A 21,927-nucleotide genomic window follows, 5' to 3' on the forward strand; every position below is an offset into this window, starting at 1 on the left:
TTCAAGCATACTTCTTTAATTAAAGGTGAAATTTGGCGGCATTCCATACTCATCTTGGAATGGTACCAAGAATGATTAATGATATAAAACTAAACAGCCAAACTCACAGAATATTCATTTTCCAGAATGAAAATATTTATTATGGTTAGAATTGAATTTGATTCGCAATAGAACTTTTGAACAAAACGTTGAATTAGGATAGTACTTTAAAAAATGTTTGATTGATTAACCTTCATTTTCTCCAAATAATTTCTTGGATAATTTCAATCGTAGAAAATGTTATTGATCACAAATTCAAACTACATAACTTCAGCAAAAGTTTTGGTGATGAAACAAATGGATGTGTAAAACGAATCAATGAGTAATTTAGAACAAATGAATAATCAAGATAATTTCAATATTTCAAATGTTATAAATTTTAAAATTAGTTGATGTTAAATTTTAAGCATCAGCATTCAAAGAAACTGATATTCAAAAAGAATTAGAGATCAATGTTATGACCTCTAAAAAAGGATATTCAAAAATTAATATCAAATGTTAAAACTATAGAAACACACAAATATCTGGATTTATCAAAAAAATACACATGAAAGAAAAATAAAACATCCACGAAATCAATTTCACACAAAGAAACATGAAATGAATTCTAAAAAAGGAGATGCATTTCAATCGCTCCTTTCAAAATAATATAATTCATTAAACAAATAAATAAAAGAAGAAGAAAAGGAATTTATACAAACATTAAAAGATTGGTCAACAAAAACAAAATCAACAAAAGAATAGAGAAGATTTTTTTAACCCAATAAAGTAAACTAATTTGGTAAAAAAAGATAAATTTTTAATAGCAAACTTAATAATCATTATATAACTGTAAATCACAAGTCATTAATAAAAAAACAGTATTTCTTCAAGCTCTATGCTTATGATGCCTTTTATTCTTTTTCTGATTTTTCCCTCCTTTTGACTTTTTATTTGCAGCTAACTTCTTCATTTCTTCCATTTCTTCCAAGTTATTCGCATTCAAAGAGGGAGACGATGATGAAGAAGTTCCATCTTTTGTGCTATCTTCTACCATTGGCACACATAACTCGTCAACCCACTCAAAATCTTCGTTTATCGTCGGAGTCGCCTCGCAAATATCTTCTGGTGGTTCTGAAAAGTCCAGCAAATCAACTTCCTCATCGCAGTCAATCAGCTCTTCCTTCCATTCTTTGGCTCTTTCTCTATTTTCTTCTTCGTTTTCTTCTTCTTTTAATTTGTCTAATAAATTGTTTGGCGCAAATCCAGGAAGCGTGCCTTGAGGACGTGTTGAGTTTGTTGGAATAATGCCGAAGGAAATCGTTCGAAATTGATTTGAAATGTTCTGTTTTGGAAGTGTTGGTTCATCCAGAGACGATGAACAGGCATCTGATTTATTCTGAAGTGAAGTATCTTCTTCAAACGGTTGTTGTGAAGAAGATGAGGACAATGAAGATGTTGGAATTGACGCGGGAATATTCGAAGGTGTTGGCTGGTATGGCAGCATCTCGACAGAAGTTGTTGATTGCTCGTTAAGTTTGAATGTGGATGAAGTAGGATAAAAAGGGATTGAAGATGGATTAAAAGGAGTGTTATCAGAAGAGGAAAATGAGAGCGATGGCGAAGAAGTAGAAAAAGAGGAAGACAATGGAATGAGGTCATCAAAGAGAAGAGAGTCGTCAACTTCAATATCATCGCTAACTGCTTTGAAAGAAGTGAATTTTGAGTCATCTAAGTTGTATTCGATTTCCACTCCTTCTTCTTCTGTGTTCTCGTCCTTCTTATTTGCGATAGCTTCTTCGGCTTCTGCAAGCTTCTGGGCTTTTAACTCTTTTCGTTTAATGTCTTGTAAGTTCTTTTGTTGATGAAATATATAAATTAAATAGTGAATACGAAAAAAAATTCTTTTTATAGTTAAGGCTTTTTTCAATTCAAACAAACCTCCTTTTCATTTCCCTTATCATCGAGCCCTCCAAGCTTCATTTTATCGAGAAGTTTTCTTCGCTTCACTTCCTCTTTGTACTTTTTTCTTTTCCTTATTCGGTATGCCTTGCATGCACATGCGCACGCAACAACAAAGCTCGTTATTAACACAAATAGCATAAAAACAAAAAGCGTCATGAATGTAGCATATCCGTGTGGAGGCAACACAGAAAGAAAATCATCTACAAAACTTGGATTTGTAGCTGCTAAATTATCTTTCAAATGGAAGCTCAGTGAATCGGAAGATGATGTCTGAGGTTGTGAAATGATTTCAGGAATAGAAAATCGGAGTCTTGAGAAAACATATGCTGATTGAAGTGGGGAAGCACAACTTTTAATATTAGTTTGGTGTATCAATTCCTTTTGAATCGATTTACTGCTTTTGAGATTCGATAAGGAATCACATAAAAGAGAATTATAATTATCAATAGAATTGGAATGAAATGGTGTTTGATTAATGTTATGGCGTGAAAAGTTTTTGTAAATCAAAAGTTTGTTATGTATAAATGATAATAACTCAAAAGCGAAGTGTGAAATGGAATTATTAATAGATGATAAAAATGAAATTTTTGAAATGAATAGACGATTAATAGAAGTATGAGCTGGTGGATGGAGTTGAAAAGAAATTAATAAACTTGAATTTGGTGAATATTTATTTTCAAGATTGAACTCTTCATTAAAAATTGGTTGTGTTAATTTTTCTGTTGATTCGTCTTCAAGAAGTTGGATGAACCTATTTTTCGTTGACAAAGAAAATGAAAAGCATTTTAGGAAAGCTATTATAAAAATGGTTGAAAAATGGAGCTTCAGTGTAAGCATTTCCAGTTAATTTTTCAACGAATGATCTGCCCCCATAATAAAATATGTTACATAAAGAACTCCATCTAAAAAATTTTTTAATTTTTTTTTCTATCATCAATTATTATTTATTGTTGGTCCATTTTAAAATTTTTGCTTTTTGATCTTCGATATTCTCATTGTTCGTAATCGGACAATTTATTATTTTAACTTTCAATATTCGATCTCTTGCTTATTTTCCCTTGTTTTTCAAATATTCTCTTTTTTGTATTTTCTTTCATATCATCTAGTGCTTAGTCTTTTATTATTTTCAATGCTTTGATTTTATCTCATGATCGAATTGTTTAAAAATGTTATTTCTCTCATATCATCTTCACTTTTGTTTCTTGCATTTTTGTTCCTTTCTTCCTTTCTTTTGCGTGACTCTCATCTTTTATATTCAAAAGCATCATAGCTATCATTTGCATTGCTAACTCTCTTTTCATAACACTTTTCTCCGCTCAGCATGGCTTCTTCCTAAAAGCTTTTTCTGTAAATTCTTCTTTGATGTCGAAAATATCTTCTTCACTGCTTTGTCTTATATCATTCTCATCCCTTTCCACTTTCTTCAGTTTCTTCTTTTGTTTCCTCTTTTGTTTCTTCTTTTGTTACTTCTTCATCGCAACCATTTACAATCCTGTGTGTCTCCAGAAGTGAGTTCGCTCTCCACAGCTCCTCCTCTGCTTCTCTCACCAGCTCTGCCACTTTCTCGTCCTCTGCCGCTTGTGTAATTGCTTGCTCTTTTGCTGCCTGTTCTCTGTCATGAATCCACTCCTCTCTCCAACATGCAACACACCCAAGTTCAATCAGCCCTAAGATTATCTGCTCTTCTTTTTTTGAAAGTTCATTTGTTTTTTTCTCATCTTCGTCATCATTTTCTTCTTCTTCTTCCTTTTCGCTATTAAGATTTCCCTTTTCTTTCAAACTTCCCCTTCTTCCAATATTGGATTCAATGACTTTCTCGCTCCTATCCTTGAAAATTCCGTTCTCCTTTTCTGCGCACAGAATCCCAATCTTCGGATCGAAAAATCCACTTCTTCTTCCTCCGTCTGGAAATCTCACTTCAAAATCCACACTGTTAACGAACATCTCAGCCGCTTTCCTCTCCATCTTTTTTCTTTCTAATTCTTCCTCTTCATCCAATTCAGTTTCTTCATCTGCTTCTTTTAGATGTGGCATGGCTTCTTGGCTTTCATCTCTTCCATGTTGTATCTTCTCTTTACTTCCTTTTCTCTTCCTCCTTTCAGAATTTCCGTGTCTCTTCTCCCATTCTTCAAGAATGCGAAGCGCCAGCTGTCTTCTCCTTGCCTCTTGTCGAAGTTGTGCTCCTGTTTCTGGCCAAACAATATGTGACACTGACATCCTCAGAGAATGAAGAGAAAATAAAGAGCATCGAACACTCAAAGCAAAGATGCATTGCCTTTCTCCTTCTCCTCCAACTTTTGAAGAAGAATCTTTAACATTTTTGGTTGAGAATATTCGATTAGTCATTCTCATTGATTCTTCAACTCTTCTCCAAATTCCTCCTTTGTTTTCTCTGATTCCTGATTCATTCTTATAGATGCAACAAGGAAATAGCATTGGATCAACTCTTCCAACAGGCTGCACCATCCGACTTTCACGAAAAGTGGAGCTTTTATCTGAAAAGGAATTTGATGTCAAATAAGGTGGAGAGGGAACAAACAAAGTGAAATGGTCTTGAGATTGCTCCAAGTTCAACTTCAAAATAGATTCAACTGGAATTTGTGAGCTTGTGCATTCAATTGAAAATCTTCCTACTCCTTCATCCACTCTCTCAATTGGGAATATATTCTGTGTCAACTCTGCTCTATAAAACGTGTCAATGTTATTCTTGCTCTTTCTTTGATCCAGCAATGCAAATGATGCTACATCCAACGCCTCCTTTGTACTGCCTCCAACAATCGTCTTTGCTCCAGCACTGCTCTGCTCCAGCACAAACCGCTCAGGATGCAGTGCGAACATCTCTTGAAGCATCTCTTCTCTTCCTGCTTGCGTTCCCCTCCGCAAACGTTCTCTCTCTTTCAATTGGCGTTGTTGCATCAAAACGTGCTCGATCATCCATTTTGCTACTCGCTGAAGCACATTGCTAGCTTCCAAAGTGTTTGTTATGGAACTGTTTTTAGACTTCAGTATCCATTCAGATGTTCGCGTTTGAGACATCAACTGTGTTGGAGTGGGTGTTTGCGTAACTGCTCGAGTTGGCATTGTTTCTTTATTTACCAATGACACAGAATCAGATCTTTTTAAAGACTCTAAACTCACACTAGCACTTCTTTGTGGATGCTCATCCACTGAATTTCTGTAGTTTGGCGACAGAAATAACTCCTCTTCCCACAGCCTGTTAGGAATCAGTGGTATTTCAGAGCCTCGATATCGAAAGACGTTCCCTCCTTCGATTCTGAAAGATTGTTCTTTTTCTGTCAAATCATATCTTTCTTTTCCGGTTTGCAGGCGCTCGTTTATTTGCGTTGGAGAAGCAGCCTCTGTTCCTTTCTCAATTTCAAAAACTTTCATTGGAGTGTACATCTCCAAATCATACTCTGATGGATTCACCTCTCTTGTCATCCCAATCAAAGCTGCACTTCCAGTCGCTGAGAAAATACTTGAATTCCAATTTTTGGGGTTTTCCAATTGTGTGTTTTCTTTTTCCCGTCTTTTTTGTTTTAACTCGACACAATTCCCATTCCTTGCAAGTAAGCTGTAGGAAATTCCTTCGTCTCTCCCGAATTCCCTCCAGTTATACTGTTGTAGAGGAAGTATTAGTTCACCTTCTATCTGACTGAATATGATCACTGGAACGCTCTGACCAGGAAGGCGCACTTTTCTGCCTCCAAATATGAAAGAGACATCTCTTTCTTTTCCATTTCCTCTTTTCTCCTCTCTGTCAGTATATATATCTGTCATACGGGAAGTCAGTTCACTCATACTGAGTCGCCTTCCCCGTGCAGAAAATGTTCTTGTGGTTGCGAGTAATTCGTTTAATGGTAAGCAAGAGGGGTTTGTGAGCTTGCTTCCTGATAAATTTAATGATGTGAATTCCTGTTGTTGAGAAGGTGAACGAGAAGAGGAAGTTGACAAAGAGGAAGATGGGAACGTTACGTGATGCGAATTTGAAGATGAAGAAGAATGAAATCCAGTTGAAGCTGAATGTGCTTCAGAAAGGTCTCCAAATCGTTCCGTGGTGCTTGGCGACTCTTCAATATCATTTTCCCAAATGTCATGAGAAAGACGCGCCGGAGGGTCTGGTAACAATAAAGGGTCTGTTTCTCTCCGAAATATGCTCCTCATTCCAGCTCTTCTCAGCTGCTGATACTCTTCATTGCAGTCGCTCCATCGCACACATCCAGCGTGCTTCACACGAACACACATCACATCCTCCACGCATGCAACACCAAATTCCTCTTCTCTGTGACTTCTGTATCTGAATTCATCTGCTCCTGAACTGAATGGGTGTGCAACCTTCATCCATTTATTTTGTTCAAGTAATCCAATGCAAATGAAATCCTCGCTTAGCCATGTTTGAGGAAATAGCATTCCTGAGAATATCAATTCATCCATATTTGGAGAATCAACCAACAATATAAGAAAAAAAAAATTTCAATAATAGGAATTTCGAATGGGGTTCCAAACGCAAAAAAAGAAAATCACAAACATTTCAGTATAATTTTAAAAAGTTCAAAAATTGTGTTCATAAAAGAGCGTGAAACACACCTCGAATAAGAAGAAGAGCAAGTTGTAAGGGATGAGTCCATCGAGGAGGGAAAAGTCCTATCCAATACCGTTGTACAACAATAGCATGACCCAATGGTGTATCATCAGCGGGTACATCCGAATGTGTCAATCTTAGTGAGCGTTTCTGAGTCGTAATTCCTGAGCCAACAGCTTCGACTCCAACACGAGGAACAACATATTCCACTTCAAAATACCTCAATCCTGGTAGTACCCGTATTTCCGCTGTTCCGCAAAGACTTTTCAGGTGGAAGATTCCTGTTCCATCTATTAATGCAGCACCTGCTCCTTGTGTGACATCTTCAATTCCTATAGGCCATAAAGATTCTTCAACTGCAATTCCGAAGAATAAATCTCCTTCGCACAAAGGTGAAAACTCGTCCACAACAAATGGTCGCTCAAAATACATGTTACGAAAAGATAAGACTCTTTAATGGCATTTGGTTTCAATGATTGCATCGTTTGAATTGGATAAAAAATTTAATAAAAATATGATGAATAAGGCGTAAGGGGGAAAAAACAAAAACAAATAATATGCAAAAATTGAAAAAATAAATATTGTTTGAATTCTCATTTTTGTATCAAATTCTTGTTGATGCAAAATAAAAATAATGAAATTTTTTTTACAAAGAAAAAAAAAGTTGGAAAAACTTAAAACTTAATCCTCTCCAATACCTAGCAACGAGATCGGTTTCAGTATTGGCTAGACTCGCTGTGCTTATCTCTTCAACAGTACTTCGTCCTCCAATCGTTCGGCGAACTTTCATTTGGCTTCCAAGTGGACTCATGCTCACCATCTCACCACTTTCCATCTCAACAACTACTGTACCTGTGTCGGTAATTATGCCTTTTGTCAGGCATCTCTCATTTTGCATCGGCCGTCAAGTTAAAATTGAAAATAACTTTTCTTGAAATTAATTAAGGTTGCAAAAAATTTCGAGAAACGATAATTATTCACAGAAAAAATTGTTTAATGAATACCAAAAGGCAAAAGGAATTAACTTTGTATATGATATATTTATTTCATTTTCTATTGTTATATGTGTTGTTTTAGAAAGATTGTTGTAATAATTATTTGTTCAGAAAATAATATTTTTGCACATATTGTTACATTTTTAAGTTAATCAATAATTAAGTATAAAATATACAATCTCAATGGTTTATAAATAAAAATCCCTCTATTAAATTGAATCTTTACAACTGAAAAGTGATCCACAAATATGAAAAAGTTTCAAATTTGATATCTTCTTTCTTTAAACTTTTTCAATGAAATTAATCAAATTAAGACGTATAGCACAATAAATAATTATGAAAATCTAAATTAAAAATCATCTTTAATTTCTCTCATCATTCATTAAATCAAACAAAAAAAATACTGTTATCCTCACAAAAATTTTTTGAAATACAGCTAATCTTCTTCCGTTTTCTTCGTTTTCCATAACATCAGTCTCAGATTCCACAAAATCTTCGTGATTCTTCTTCACGAATGTTTCTGTAACTATCGCACTCATTTCATCCCCACCTAATCAAGATACAGACATCAAATACCAAAATGCCTCAATTCTTCGTTCATAAGCAGCAATATTCCACACAGTGCTTCAATTCAGCCATCTCTGAAGACTTCAAAGAAGTTCCCTTTGACCCTGCTCCACTTCTGGCTAACCCGAACAACTCTGTTGGATTGCATGAAATATGTTTGAATGCAATCTCAGATTGCGGAGTTATTGCAGATCCTTGAACAAACAAGTGAAAAGTGTTGAAGAAGTTACTTCGCAATGCAACTATGCATTCCTGTATAGCATTGAAGAATGTCCTTTGATGGGAAATTTTGACAGTATGAAGCGTTGGATGAAGTTTTTGAAGGTTTAAATTGTGAAACTGGAAGAAACCGACCAGACAGAGCTGAATGAAAAAGAAAAATAGAATCCATCAGACAGCAAAAATGGTGGTATCCAAGAAAAATCTACCACATTTCTTGCATTTTCAATTTTAGTCCAAAATGAAATTTATTAAATAGTTGATTTAAGCGTTAATATCATTTAAGGGGAAGCAACATTTCATATTCTTCGGCTTCAGCTCAACCGCCTAACAGCTTTAAAAACTTCACAATGAAAAAGAACAAAAGCGCCAATTGCTCTCTGCATTTACTTAATTGGCAGAAACTTTCGCACCATTTTTTTAGACAATTCAGACACATTCCACATACTTGCAGTTGAGTGCATGTGTCTATGTTTCTGTTGTTGCTACAATTAGAAACTACGCACGCTGTGGTGGATGCCATTTCGAACATCTGTCAGTGACGCAACGCACACAAGCAAAATCTGGGGTTAAAGTGAAAATACTAAGTTTATTTTTGAATTATTAACTTCTCAAAATTCTATTTCATTTTTTTCTTTTTCATTTCATTCATATTCACTTCCTTTGTATTATTATCCACTAATTTTGAGTTTATTTTAATATATTCATGTAAATTTGTTGATTTTGTTGCGTTTCAAATGAATTCGTAGTATAATTTAAAAAAAAAAGGAAAAACATTTTCGTTGAATTTTATAACGGGTGCTGATGTGCGATGTTGGGATATGATCAATTATTCTTCAATAACCTTGTTTAACTGATGGAAATTTCAAAACTTGCAAACCCTGAATTAGGCCTTCCTAATAGTACTTTTCTGCGTTCTCCATTAATGACCGATTCTTATCAACTGTATGTACAGAATCAATTCTTTGTATCTGAAATATTTGTCTTTTTAGAACAATGTGCTACGCATATTGGAAGGGAGGAATTCATCTCAAAAAAGCATCATTTGAATTATTCTTCAGAAAATGCCCATTCCAAGGAGAATACACAATATTTGCTGGATTGAGTAATGTTTGACAAATAATAATATTTCCTTTTTTTGTAATTTATTTTGATTCTGAATGTCATTTGTGCAGGTACTTAAATTTTTGAATGGATTTCGATTCCAGGAATCCGATGTTGAATTTTTAAAGACAATCATTCCACATGCAGAACCAGAGTTTTTCGATTTTGTTCGCTCAATTGATGCTTCTTTATTGACCGTTACAGCAATGAAAGAGGGAACGATGTGCTTTCCATCTGAACCACTTCTTCGTGTTGAGGGTCCACTTGCTGTTGCGCAGCTTGTGGAAACCACACTTCTAAATATTGTTGGATATCCGACATTGGTTGCAACAAACGCTTCAAGAATAAGATTGGCAGCAGGAAAGGATAAATCATTACTTGAATTTGGTCTCCGCAGAGCCCAAGGTCCAGATGGAGGAATGTCAGCATCACTTTATGCGGTTATGGGTGGTTTTGACAAAACATCAAATGTTTTGGCAGGGCAGTTGTATGGACTTCCTTTAAGCGGAACGCATGCGCACTCTTTTGTCATGTCATTCAAAGGATTAGATGATGTGAAGAATGCTTTCTTAAAGAGAAATGCAACTGCGAGTTCGACAAGTTCAAGTGAAGAACTTGTTGATTTAAAAAAATTGGTTCTTGAAAAGAAAGCGCAATTGAAGATTGACGGTACGCAAGAAGGTGAGTTAGCAGCTTTCATATCATATGCTTCTTCCTTCCCGGATGCTTTTTGCGCGCTTGTTGATACATACAATACATTGAAGAGTGGAGTACTTAACTTTATTTGCGTGGCCATTGCACTTGTGGAGTGTGGATATCCAGCTGGATCAGTCAGACTCGACAGCGGTGATTTGGCGTATCTCAGCAAAGAGGCAAAGAAGCTGTTTGCACGCTATGCAGAGATAAGTGGATGCGCTCCACTGAAATCTGCAAAAGTTGTTGCGTCAAACGATATCAATGAAACAACTCTTAATGCTCTTAACGAACAAAAGCACGAAATTGACATTTTTGGAATTGGAACGAATTTGGTATTGTTTTATAAGCTTTTATAATATCGTGTTACGTTTTTATTTATTTTTTCAATAATTATTCTATTTATACGTTTGAATCAATCCTTTGTTTCTATTCTTCTTGAAAAGGTGACTTGCCAAAGCCAACCATCTTTGGGATGCGTCTATAAATTAGTGTCACTTGAAGATTTCCCACGTATCAAGCTGAGTGACGAGGTGGCGAAAACCACAATTCCTGGAAGAAAGATCGGCTACCGTTTGTTTGGTGCAGATGAGAAGCCTCTGCTTGATCTGTTGACGCAGGTGACAGGAGACGATGGAGCACACAAAGTGCCCAAAGCAGGAGAACGAGTTTTGTGCAGGCATCCATTTGAGGAGAGCAAGCGTTGCTTTGTTGTGCCATCTCATGTGGAATGCTTGCACGAATTGGTGTGGGACCACGGAAAGTGCCCGCTGAAATCTCTGCCTTCTGTTGAAGAAATCAGAGCATTTGTTATGCGCCAGCTGGACAATACAAGATGCGACTATTTGAGGCAGCACTGCCCAACCAAGTACAAAGTTTCTTTGGACGATGAGTTCTACACGATGATGCATCAGCTACTTCTTGAATGCACTCCAATTCCTGTTTTGGATATCTAATTTTTGCTTTGTAAGTATTCATTCTGTAATATTTAAATTTCAGTTTTCTTTAAGGTGAGTATTCTTAGTAATCTTTGGATATATTTAAATGAATTGTAGTATCGAAATATGTCATGCTTGTTTCAAAAGTTTTTTTTTTTAATCTTTTTTTAATGTTAAATGTAGCGATTTGAAAAATCTGTGTGATGTTTTATTTTCTGGTTCCTTTTTTTAATTATCTTGATGCTACAGGTATTATGTTATTCATTGGATTTTATAATAGAAATTCATTTGGAGAGATGAGAAATATTTATGGAAGTTATTATTTCTTTTATTTCTCCTTCATTTTTTCCCAACTCATATCGCTTTTTTAAGCCCTCATATTTTGGGGGAAAACTGAAAAGCATGAATATTTTTTATCAAGTTTGCTTTGCCCTGCTTAATATTTGAGATAGTAAAGGTACAGCTTCAATAATTATTTAGTGATTTCATGTTGAAAATGGTGCATGAAATATCATCAAAAAATAAGATGGATCAAATGTTTCAATTTCCATATCTTTTGTGAAAGATTAAATATTGTTGTTCTTTTCTAATATTCTAAGAACAAAAGATAATTGTCAAAAAACAGGTTTTATGAAATAGATATATAGTTAGTGTTAATAATGGTGGACACTTTCAATAACTGTGGACAGTTGCATTTTCTCAACAACCATTTATAGTTTCTTTTTGACAATTAACCCAATTATTCCCTCAATTAATATGAACTTATAAGACATACAGAAATGAAGCAACTTGGGGCAAAATATTTAACTTCAAGCTTTTTCATTGAAAAATTATGCACTTTTCGTTGACTTTTTGCGAATAGAAAACATTATAAAAATAGTTCTATTTTTTGACATTCGTGAAATGTTGGAAAACTTTATGTTTTAATTTCAACGATGCCTGTTTATGGATCTGAAAATCAGATTTATTTCAAAATCTGAGAAAGCGAAATAAAGTTATGAGCGAAGCAATTTTTTCTTGCTTTGTGCAAAAAAAGCTTGAAAGTCCGTATTTTCCCCCACTTACTCTACAGAATTTTGAAAAAAAAACATTTTTAATTTTCGTAGAAACTATATGAAATAAAAATCTCAAAATTTCTCCGAAAATTAAAAATGTTTTTTTCAAAATTCTGCAGAGTAAGTTGTATCATTTTTGTTTGACTTATAAGTTAGCATTCATTGAAGGAATAATTGGGTTAATTGTCAAAAAGCAACTATAAACGGTTGTTGAGAAATTGCAACTGTCCACAGTTATTGAAAGTGTCCACAATTATTAACACTAACTATATAATTTAAAACTTTCCAATTAAAAATGGATTTCCTCTGATTATTTTTATTCAACTTATTTCATTTATGATTCTGAATAAGCGACAAAATAAACTTTCATTCCTTTTGATGCTTGCAGTTGTCGGAATTTTTTTGTTAAGTTCCATTTGTTTGATTTTTTGGTGGAAGAAATTTTTGAAAATTTTCTTCGAAATTTTATTCCGACTCACTAAATTTCACCACCATCAAAAAAAATGCTTGAATTTGTTATTATTTCCAAACTTGTGAAATTTCGTGAGTCGGATTATAAATTAAAAAAATTCAAAATTTTCTTGCACCAAAAAAAAAAAAAATATTTTCTTAACAAAAGTTCCTATTGAATAAAAATTTCAACAATTATCAAATGGCTATTTTTTTTTTTGAAAAGTTCCTTTTGTTTTATTTTCCAATAGAATGAAAATGTCATATTTCGATCAATTTTCTGTTCCCACTCACCAAATTTCGCTGTCATGAAAGTGAAATCATCGCGATGTTATTATTTTCATGACAGCGAAATTTGGTGAGTGGGAACAGAAAATTGATCGAAATATGAAATTTTCATTCTATTGGAAAATAAAACAAAAGGAACTTTTCAAAAAAAATTAGCCAAATAGTTTTTGTCTATATTTTCTAATTAGGTGTTTGTCACATATTTTGTGATGTCAAGAAAAAATTTTTGATTACAACAATTTTTCACTTTCCTGATTTTCTTTTAACTCAGAAAAAGGTTCCACATTTATTTTTTTCATTATAAAATGTTTCCAGAAAATTAATAGAAATTTTTACTCGAAACAAAAAAAAAAAAAAAAAAAAAAAAAAAAAAAAAAAAAAAAAAAAAAAAAAAAAAAAAATGATGCTCCACGAAATAGAGAATGATTTCTAATATAATTACACAAATTAATTTCTGGTTATTGTTCATCAGAGGTGGATTACAAAATAGGGGAAAATATGGGCATTCAAGCTTTTTATGCACAAAGCGTGAAAAAATTGTTTCGCACATAACCTAATTTCGCTTTCTCAGATTTCAAAATAAATTGGACTTTCATGTCTGAAAGCAAGAATCATTAAAATCGAAACATAAATTATTGTGTCATTTCACGAATTTCAAAAAATGTTCCCATTTTTGTTGTGTTTTTTGTTCTCAAAAAGTCAATGAAAAGTGCATTATTTTTCAATGAAAATGCATGAAGCAAAATATTTTGCCCTAAGTGAGCACTGAAAAATGAAAATGTCTGTTTTTGACTTCTTCATTATTATTTCAGTTGAATCATTTACTTTTGAAAGTTATGACAAATTTTGTATTTGTGAACAAAATCATTTTTTTGTGACAAATAACATTTGAAAAGTCAACAATACGAAAAAAGGAATGATTTCAAATATTATCACAAAATTTTATATTTTCTTTGTCTCTGTGTGCTGAAGTGAAAACTGTTATATTGAACTTTATTATGAAAAACACTATACTCCATTTGAAATCTTCCACATGAAGAAGATTATTTTTTTTTACAAAAAATTTTTTTTCTTTTGAAATTTGTTTTGAAATATGATAATTCTCATCTATTTTTATTTTTCTTAATAAGATATTCAAGCTTTTTTTTTTTTTGAATAACAAAGTTTGAGAGTTTATAAGAAGATTGCTTTCAAGTTTGGTCAATCATCTATTGGTTTTTTTTAAGAAACAAATTTATATTCACAGAGAAGAGAAAATATTAATGAGTCCAATTCGATGTTTATACACAATGATCAGGATTAAGAGAATTTGATTTCCATGTGACCATAATCGGTTTTAATAGAAGATCATATCTTTCTTTTTTTCGTTCAGCAACGAAAAAGGCCTCAAAGCAAGTACATTAGCATTTAACTGCTTTCAATACAAACAATAATATTTCTCTCGCTTTATTTGTCAGTTTTATTTCAGGGCCTCGTCATCTTTCTTTCAGTTTGTCTTTTTTAATTTTCAGAGGTTAATATCTTTACTTGCGGTTTAAACATCTATTTTTTAAATATCCATTTCACTTGTAATTCAACAGTAATAAAAATATTGTGGCCAAAACATGGAGCCTCTTGTTGAAAATGCTCCACAAAATCCTCACTCTTCTCCCCCGACTCCACTCAAAAACCAGATAAATAAAGCAAAAGAGAAAATTCACGACATATCTCGTGACGACACACCTGCTTCGCAATTATCTTCTGATTCTGACGATGACAGCCTTGATTCATCATCTGAAACACTTTCATCAACCGATTCAGAAGATTCTGACACTGGAACAACAACATCTACAATTACAAACAGTTCGTTTTATTCTTCCCCCAGTGATGATGATTTTACAGAGAGTTCTGTGTCTCCTGCTGAGTCAGTCGATCGTCAAAATAAAGCTTTGTTGTTTAACAGCCAACCGATAACAACTTCACGCAATACAACCGAGGCCTCAGAACCTGCTGATAAAATTTATGGAGTTGCTCCAAGCATTTATTTATCTCCTAATAGGATGCCCAATGAAAATAGCACACCAAAAATTGATTCTAATATACCACACTTTTCAGGGACGCCTCAAACTCCACCTCAAATGATGACGTCCCCCCATACAAAATCTGATTTAACATTCCCTTCAAATGTTTCACTTCATACCGGAACTCTTGTTATCGGATCCCCTTCATCCACAAGTTCAATGTCTTCATCATTTCAAAATTCAAGCCAACTTTCATCTCCTTTACCTTCATTTGCAGCAAACGGTGCATTTGGCTCGCCGTCAGTCAACATCCTGCAGCAAATGAACTCTTCCGGTTCTTCTGCCGCGATCAACCAGCACTCCCCTTCTCACGCTCCAATGGTGCTGCCTCTACCGTCGCAGCACACCGTCTCTGAGATTGTGCTTCCCTCTCTCTCCACCACACCCACTGAGCATGCCCCGCTGTCTGCCTCACACTCAGCAATCCACTCACAGCCTCACACACCGTCTCATTCTCCATCCCCAAGCTTCACATCTTCACCTTCGCCAACATTCACCTGCCCTTCGCTTTCTCCAACACCGCTCTCTTCCTCGCCCATCGCGTCTTCTTACGCCTTCACTTCGCCAGAGCAGGCTTATCAGACATACAACACACAACCTCAACCTTACCCTTTCATGCTCTCCAACCCTTTTCAAGCAGCCAACTACTCACCTATTTCCACCCTTCCCCCCGGTTTCTACCCTGTTCCTCTTCCTTCTTTCCCTCAAAACCAATTCCCCCTCCAACAAACAATGCCTTTTATTCCATACCAACCTGCATACCAACCTTTCACCTCTTCTCCCATCACTCAGCTGTATCCAATGCCCATCCAGTTCACTCAGGCTGGCCAGCCTCTCTACGCAACCTCAGCTGCCTCTGCTCCTTCTGCTGCTTCTCCTTCTTCATTCATTTCTTCTGTTTCTTCTTCTTCTTCCGCTTCTTCCGCTTCTTCTTCTTGTTCTTCTCCTTCTTCATTTGCTTCACCTGCCTTTCCTTCTCTTCCTTCTCCTCAGAATCTGCAGCCGTTCAGCCCTGAATCCCGGACACACCCACGTTTGTCTGAACATCTGCTGATTCTGCCGACTTCCCCCCAGCACAACACAGACTCCCCCAAGCACCACCAGCAAAGGAACCGCAAAAAGACCTCCCGCTTCACATACGTCCCTCAAAGCCACCATCGCGACGGAGAGGCTCAATCATCATCATCATCTGCATTGACTCCTGTTTCTTCTTCTGCTTCTCCTGCTTCATCATCATCGTCATCTTCTTCTCCTTCTGCTGTTTCTTCTTCTTCTTCTTCTGCCCCGTTCTCTCCAGCTGTCTCAGTCAGTGCGTCTCCACTGCATCTTGGTTCTTCTCTTCCGATGTCCCCTGCCTCTCCTTCCTCTTCTTCTTCCTCTGCGTCGCTTTCATGTAGAGGCAACTCTCTCTTTGGAGACACACAATCACCAGTTGTGCCATCGAATGCGTCGACACCTGGAAGTTCTTCTGGCTCTTCTAATTCATCCAAATCTTCTTCTTCTTCTGCCAATTCTTCTCATTCTTCTTCTTCTCATTCTTCTTCTTCTGTTTCTTCTTCATCTGTTCCTTCTTCCTCTTCCTCTTCTTCCTCCTCCTCTTCTTCTGCAGGCCCAGCTGCTGTTCCTGTGCCTTATATCAGCAACATTTCTGTGGCACAGCCAGCTCGCCGCAATGAAAGCACCCACACGTCACGAACTAAACCTCCCCTCAACTTCAACACTCTCTCGTCGCTTGCGCCTTCTTCACAGACATCTCACACAGCTGCCTCTTTCAGCTATAAGAATTCATCATCATCTTCCTCTTCTCTGCCTTCCTCTTCCTCTTCTTCTCCTTCAGTTATCACTTCCTCCTCCTCCTCCTCTCCTTCTTCTTCAAAATCATCCTCATCTCATTCTCCATCTCCATTCCCTTCCACATCCGTATCATCCTTATCATCCTCCTCCACACCATCATTTCCTCCGTCTTCCTCTCCTCCCTCTGGAACACTCTCGCCTCTTTCCTTCTCTTCCGCTGCATCTCAACATCATCACAACAGCACTTTGGGAGGCAGTGAAAGAAATGAAGCAACTCATTCTTCATTAAATGCAACAGACAATCAAACACATAATTCATCATCATCATCATCATCATCATCATCATCATCATCATCATCATCTTCTTCTTCTTCTTCTTCTTCTTCTTCTTCTTCTTCTTCTTCTTCTTCTTCTTTTTCTTCCTCTCTTCATCAGCTCAGCAGTTCCTCGTCAGTCAGTTCTAATGGTTCTAATTCTCATTCTATCTCAGGATCTCAAAAGCTACCGAAAAAAGAAGCTAACAAAGCAACAGAAAAGAGCAGTAATACTCAAAATGTCCTACCAGTTCACTCGATTCTGGAGACAGCAGAAGCAAATGCTCATTCTTCGTTAAACAACACCAACACCAGCAGCATCATTAGCAGTAACAGCAGCAGTAACAGCAGTAGCATTAGCAGCAATAATAATAATAACAGCAACTCGAAAAAGACTTCTTCATCTTCTTCTCACTCATCCAAGAAATTGAGTGTGAACAGCGTGGAATTCAAGCCAACACACAGAAAAGTGGAGATCGTGTTTCAAAAGAAGCAAACAACAGGCAAAGATGAAGGAAAAGGAAGAGGAGAAGGAAAAGAAGGAAAAGAAGGAAAAGAAGGCAATAGAATCCAAACAGCATCACAACCATCTCAACAAAACAGTCAACAATTCCAAAACAGCAAAGTCATCCAACCAAAGTTCGCAAAACCGGAGCGTGTGAACACAAATCAGGTTGCTCAGCATCCAAAAAGGCATCTCAAACAACAAAAAGAAGAACAATCAGATTCAGCTACAACACCAGCAGCATCGTCAACATCAGTGTCACCATCGCCTTCTTCTTTGTCTTCTTCTTCCTCTTCCTCTTCTTCTTCTGCCTCCTCCTCCTCCTCCTCCTCCTCCTCATCTTCCTCTTCCTCTCCCTCCTCTTCCTCTTCTTCATACACCAACACTCCATCCGAGTTCAGTTCTCCTTCCTCTTCTGAATCATCCACAATGTTCCAGTCGCCTCAGAGCGAGCTTCTACCAGCCATTTCCAAATCTCCATCTGACTCTTCAACTTCAACTTCAATTTCTTCTGCTTCTTCTTCTTCTTCTGTTTTATCTGCCTCCTCATTAGACTCCCCTCTTGTTCCAACACTTCTGAATTCTGTCACTCCATTCACCACTCCCTTTGCCACTCCATCAACATTTGCCTCATCCACTGATGCTTCTTCTTCTGCTTCTACTTCTTCTTCTTCTGGTCCTTCTTCTGTTTCTGATTTGACCTCTGCCTCTCCCACACAATCTATCAGCTCATCGCTCTCTTCTGCCACTGAAACAGAGGTTAATTGCTCTTCTTCTTCCTCTTCCTCCTCTTCTTCTTCTGCTGTTTCTGGTGCTGATCCGATCATCCGGCCAAAGTCAACGCCTCTTTCGTGCTTCTCCAGCGAAGACAGCTTTGTTCTTCGGCATCTTCATTCATCTGTGGCGCCTTCATCAGTCGACGAGAACTATCTGTCAAAACACACAAAGGCGTTTGCTTGCTCACCAGATGCTCGTTTCATTCTGCAGGAGGCGGAGTTTATGAGAGGAGGAAGTGAATCACCAGAGGGGAATGAAAGAACAATGAGTAACAGTAATAACAATTGTAATTATCATCACAATTACAATAACAACAGCAACAACAATAACAGTGCATTTTCTCTCAACTCATCTCAGATGCTGTCTAAACATTCATCTTCCCACGATGACTGCAACACCACAGGCCATTTTATTGCCCATCCATCATCTGACGAGATCATCTCCTCTTCTCTTTCTCCTTCCTCTCCTTCTTCTTCTCTCATCCCTCGTTTGTCATTCTCTCAATCACGCATCGTCTCCCCACCAACAATCGCTGGCTTTTCTGCTGCTTCTTCTCCTTCCTCTCCTTTCGTCTTCTCCATCGGCTGCTCAAACAGCCCTGCCGACATCATCACACCTTCTCCTTCGTTTCCCCCTGCCTCGTTCGATTCTTCCTCATCGGTATTTCTGACTAAAAGGACGGATTCTTCAGAACACACACAAAAATTAGAGGGTTTTGATAGTGGCTCACAGAATTCGCTCTGCAAGACAGAGAGGCTGACTGTACATGCGCTTTCAGACACGACTCTTCTGTCTTCTCTTTCCAAATCGTCTTTCCCTTTTAAATGCAAATCGGCTGATCTTCCTGAGCAGATAGAAAGTTCCTCTTTGTCTTCGGAGAATTCTTCTTCTGTCAAACAGCAGAGGAATTCACCTCATACGCAGTTTCAGACACAGCTTCAGTCACATTCACAATCACACTCACAGACACAGACACAACAACCACAAATGAATGTGTCGTTTCTGTTTCCTGATGTCGAAGTGAAACAGCCTGCGAAACAGTATTTGAATGCTTCTTGTACGGAAAATGGCTCAATAAGGAGCAATGTTCAACAATCAGATTCTTTGGATCAACAAAATGTTGAGGCTAATAAACAGAATGAGGTTGGCGAGATTTCACTTCAAAAGCAAATGCAGCCATCAAATGAAACATTTCAATCGGATGTTCAGTTTTCTTCTTCTTCTTCTTCTTCTTCTTCTTCTTCTTCTTCTTCTTCTTCTTCTTCTTCTTCTTCTTCTTCTTCTTCTTCTTCTTCTTCTTCTTCTTCTTCTTCTTCTTCTTCTTCTTCTTCTTCTTCTTCTTCTTCATCTGAATCTATTTCTGAATCTTCTTCAAAGGCGTTCAGGCCTTTTATTTTTCCGAGTGATATTTCTCCGTCAGAAAATGACAAACCTACTTTTCCTCAAACTTCAGTGAAGACTTCTTCATCACAACATTCCTCTTCCTCTTCCTCTTCCTCTCCTTCATCTCCTTCATCTTCATTACCATCATCCTTTCCAATTTCAACAACATCCAAATCTTCTCCTTCACTACCTCTACCACCTTCATCATCATCGTCATCCTCTTCTTCTTCTTCTTCTTCTTCATCCACATCACCTTCATCCATTCATTCAGACACTTCGGCGATGAATGTTGGTTCACTCAGCTTTCACAACACCAAAACAAACAACAACAAACCAGCATCATCGGAACGATTCATCAAAACACCGGATCAATCTTCAGTTCATCTGTCTCCTGTTTTATCAGATTCTTCTTCTTCTTCTTCTTCTTCTTCTTCTTCTTCTTCTTCTTCTTCTTCTCATTCTTCATCTTCTTCTCTTCCTGAAGCTCTCAAAAAAACAGCGGAATTTCCACGTTCTTCCAATGCAGAGAAGCCAACCAGCCAAAAAGCTAAGCAAACAGAGCGACCTCCGCCGAAGCCGATACCATCCAATGCGAACACAAAGGAAACAGAACATTCAGCAAACAAAGCAAGTGGCAAAAGAAATGCTAATAAAAAAAGCAATTCAACAGCAACATCTTCGCTTTCACCAATTTCATTAAAGATTGAAGCTTCTGAGCTGTTAAAGGGAGAAAAAGAAAGCAAAAACGAGGAAAAAGCAATTTCTCCTCCATTTTTCGGTTTGGATCTGTCCATTTCATCGAATCAGACGTCAGTCACACAAAGAAATTCTCAAAGAAATAATCAGAAAAACAAAAAACAGAACAACCAGACAAAAGGGAAAAAGGGGAGAAAGAACAAAAATGAGGTTGAATTGCAGGCTCAGAAAAGTGTCATTGAAGGAGATGAGGTTAAAGCAGAAGAAGTTTTGTTTGATAAGAATAGCTCATCAACTGCAGATGCTTCATTTGAAGCAGGCGCTCTGCCTTCGAATGCTTCTCCTCAATTTACGTTATCTTCAACTTCTTCTTCTTCTTCTTCTTCTTCTTCCTCTTCTTCTGCTTCCACTTCTGATTCAGCATCTTCATCTTTTGTTGTTTCAACTCTTCCTTCTTCAACACAAACAGCAAACACATCCAACGAATCCGTCTTTTATCCAAAAGAAAACATAAGCAATATTTCTCTTATTGAAGAAGATGAGAAGCCAACTGTGTTAAGTACTTCTTTGTCTTCTCAGAAATCACCTGATACTTTTGAAGCAGTGCAAACACAAGTGAACAAGAGGAAAAATAATTCAAACAGGAAAAAGCAGAATAATCGATATTCTTCATACAAAACAAACCTTCACAACACTTCTTCTTCCTCCTCCTCCTATTCGTCTTCATCTTTACATTCACACAAGACTCGTCGGACATCATCCTCATCTCTCTCACGAAGCGAAGAACACAATGATGAAGAGAAGGAGAAAGAGAAGGAGAAGAAGAATGACACTGAAAATGACAATGACAATGACAATGACAATGACAATATCAATGACGATGATTACATCGAAGATCATCATTCTCTTCATCATCAACCTCTTCCCGCGCAGAATCTTCGGATAAAATGGCAGCTGTTTGTGATTGTGCTGTCGATATTCATTCTGATTCTGCTGCTGATTATCAGCCACGACGCACAGATGAAAGGGCTGGAGCCGCAGAGAAGAAGAGCGATGAGAAGTGGGAAAGGAGAAGGAGGGAGTGAAAGAGGGGGAGAAGGAGGGTTTTGGGAGAAAGTGAGCAGGATGGTGGATGAGTGGAAGGGGAGAGAGTGAAGTTTGAGGAGAGGGAGATGGAGAGGGAGAGGGAAGGAGAAGGAGAAGGGGAAGAGAAGGAAGAGGAAGAGGCGATTGAGGAAGGAGGAAAAAGAAAGGAGGAGGAGGAAGAGGTGGAATTTGTGCTTATTTTATCTTGTGTCTTTCTATCCTTTTTGTTATTTTTTATATCCTTTTGCCTTTTTTTTCTTCAATTAATTCACTTTCTTATTTTTTTTGATACATTCTTTTGCGTTGTATTTTGTTAAGGAAATTTATTGAAAATAGAAAAAAAAAAAATAATTTTTCAAAAAATTAATCAGAAATCTTTGTTGATTGCAATCTTATACATCTTTTTATTTGGACAGGATTATTTCGTTGGCAAATCTT

At 36.7% G+C, this 21,927-nt stretch overlaps 4 protein-coding genes across 4 annotated transcripts; 2 read left to right on the top strand and 2 right to left on the bottom strand.

The window, feature by feature from the left end:
* Positions 1 to 296: 296 nt before the first annotated feature.
* Positions 297 to 2,835, bottom strand: MONOS_4111 (uncharacterized protein). Its single transcript, XM_067874158.1, has 3 exons — positions 2,637 to 2,835; positions 1,960 to 2,517; positions 297 to 1,873 (listed from the first exon to the last, which is right to left on the bottom strand). The coding sequence occupies exons 1-3, from the start codon at positions 2,676 to 2,678 to the stop codon at positions 908 to 910; spliced, it is 1,566 nt and encodes a 521-aa protein (XP_067734691.1). The 5' UTR covers positions 2,679 to 2,835; the 3' UTR covers positions 297 to 907.
* Positions 2,464 to 7,463, bottom strand: MONOS_4110 (uncharacterized protein; the record flags this gene model as incomplete). The annotated part of the gene is made up of 3 exons (XM_067874157.1): positions 2,464 to 6,395; positions 6,571 to 7,016; positions 7,264 to 7,463. 3 exons carry the CDS (start codon positions 7,461 to 7,463, stop codon positions 3,388 to 3,390), a joined length of 3,654 nt encoding a protein of 1,217 aa, XP_067734692.1. The 3' UTR covers positions 2,464 to 3,387.
* Positions 7,464 to 9,164: 1,701 nt separating this feature from the next.
* MONOS_4109 (Nicotinate phosphoribosyltransferase) lies at positions 9,165 to 11,509 on the top strand. Its single transcript, XM_067874155.1, has 4 exons — positions 9,165 to 9,291; positions 9,339 to 9,456; positions 9,522 to 10,478; positions 10,590 to 11,509. Exons 1-4 carry the CDS (start codon positions 9,203 to 9,205, stop codon positions 11,097 to 11,099), a joined length of 1,674 nt encoding a protein of 557 aa, XP_067734693.1. The 5' UTR covers positions 9,165 to 9,202; the 3' UTR covers positions 11,100 to 11,509.
* Positions 11,510 to 13,806: 2,297 nt separating this feature from the next.
* On the top strand, positions 13,807 to 21,837 carry MONOS_9681 (uncharacterized protein). The gene is made up of 2 exons (XM_067880203.1): positions 13,807 to 19,381; positions 19,778 to 21,837. The coding sequence occupies exons 1-2, from the start codon at positions 14,479 to 14,481 to the stop codon at positions 21,556 to 21,558; spliced, it is 6,684 nt and encodes a 2,227-aa protein (XP_067734694.1). The 5' UTR covers positions 13,807 to 14,478; the 3' UTR covers positions 21,559 to 21,837.
* Positions 21,838 to 21,927: the final 90 nt, after the last annotated feature.

The sequence above is a fragment of the Monocercomonoides exilis genome, assembly GCF_001643675.1.
Source record: "Monocercomonoides exilis strain PA203 chromosome Unknown scaffold4-2303458, whole genome shotgun sequence".
Taxonomy (NCBI): Eukaryota; Preaxostyla; order Oxymonadida; family Polymastigidae; genus Monocercomonoides; species Monocercomonoides exilis.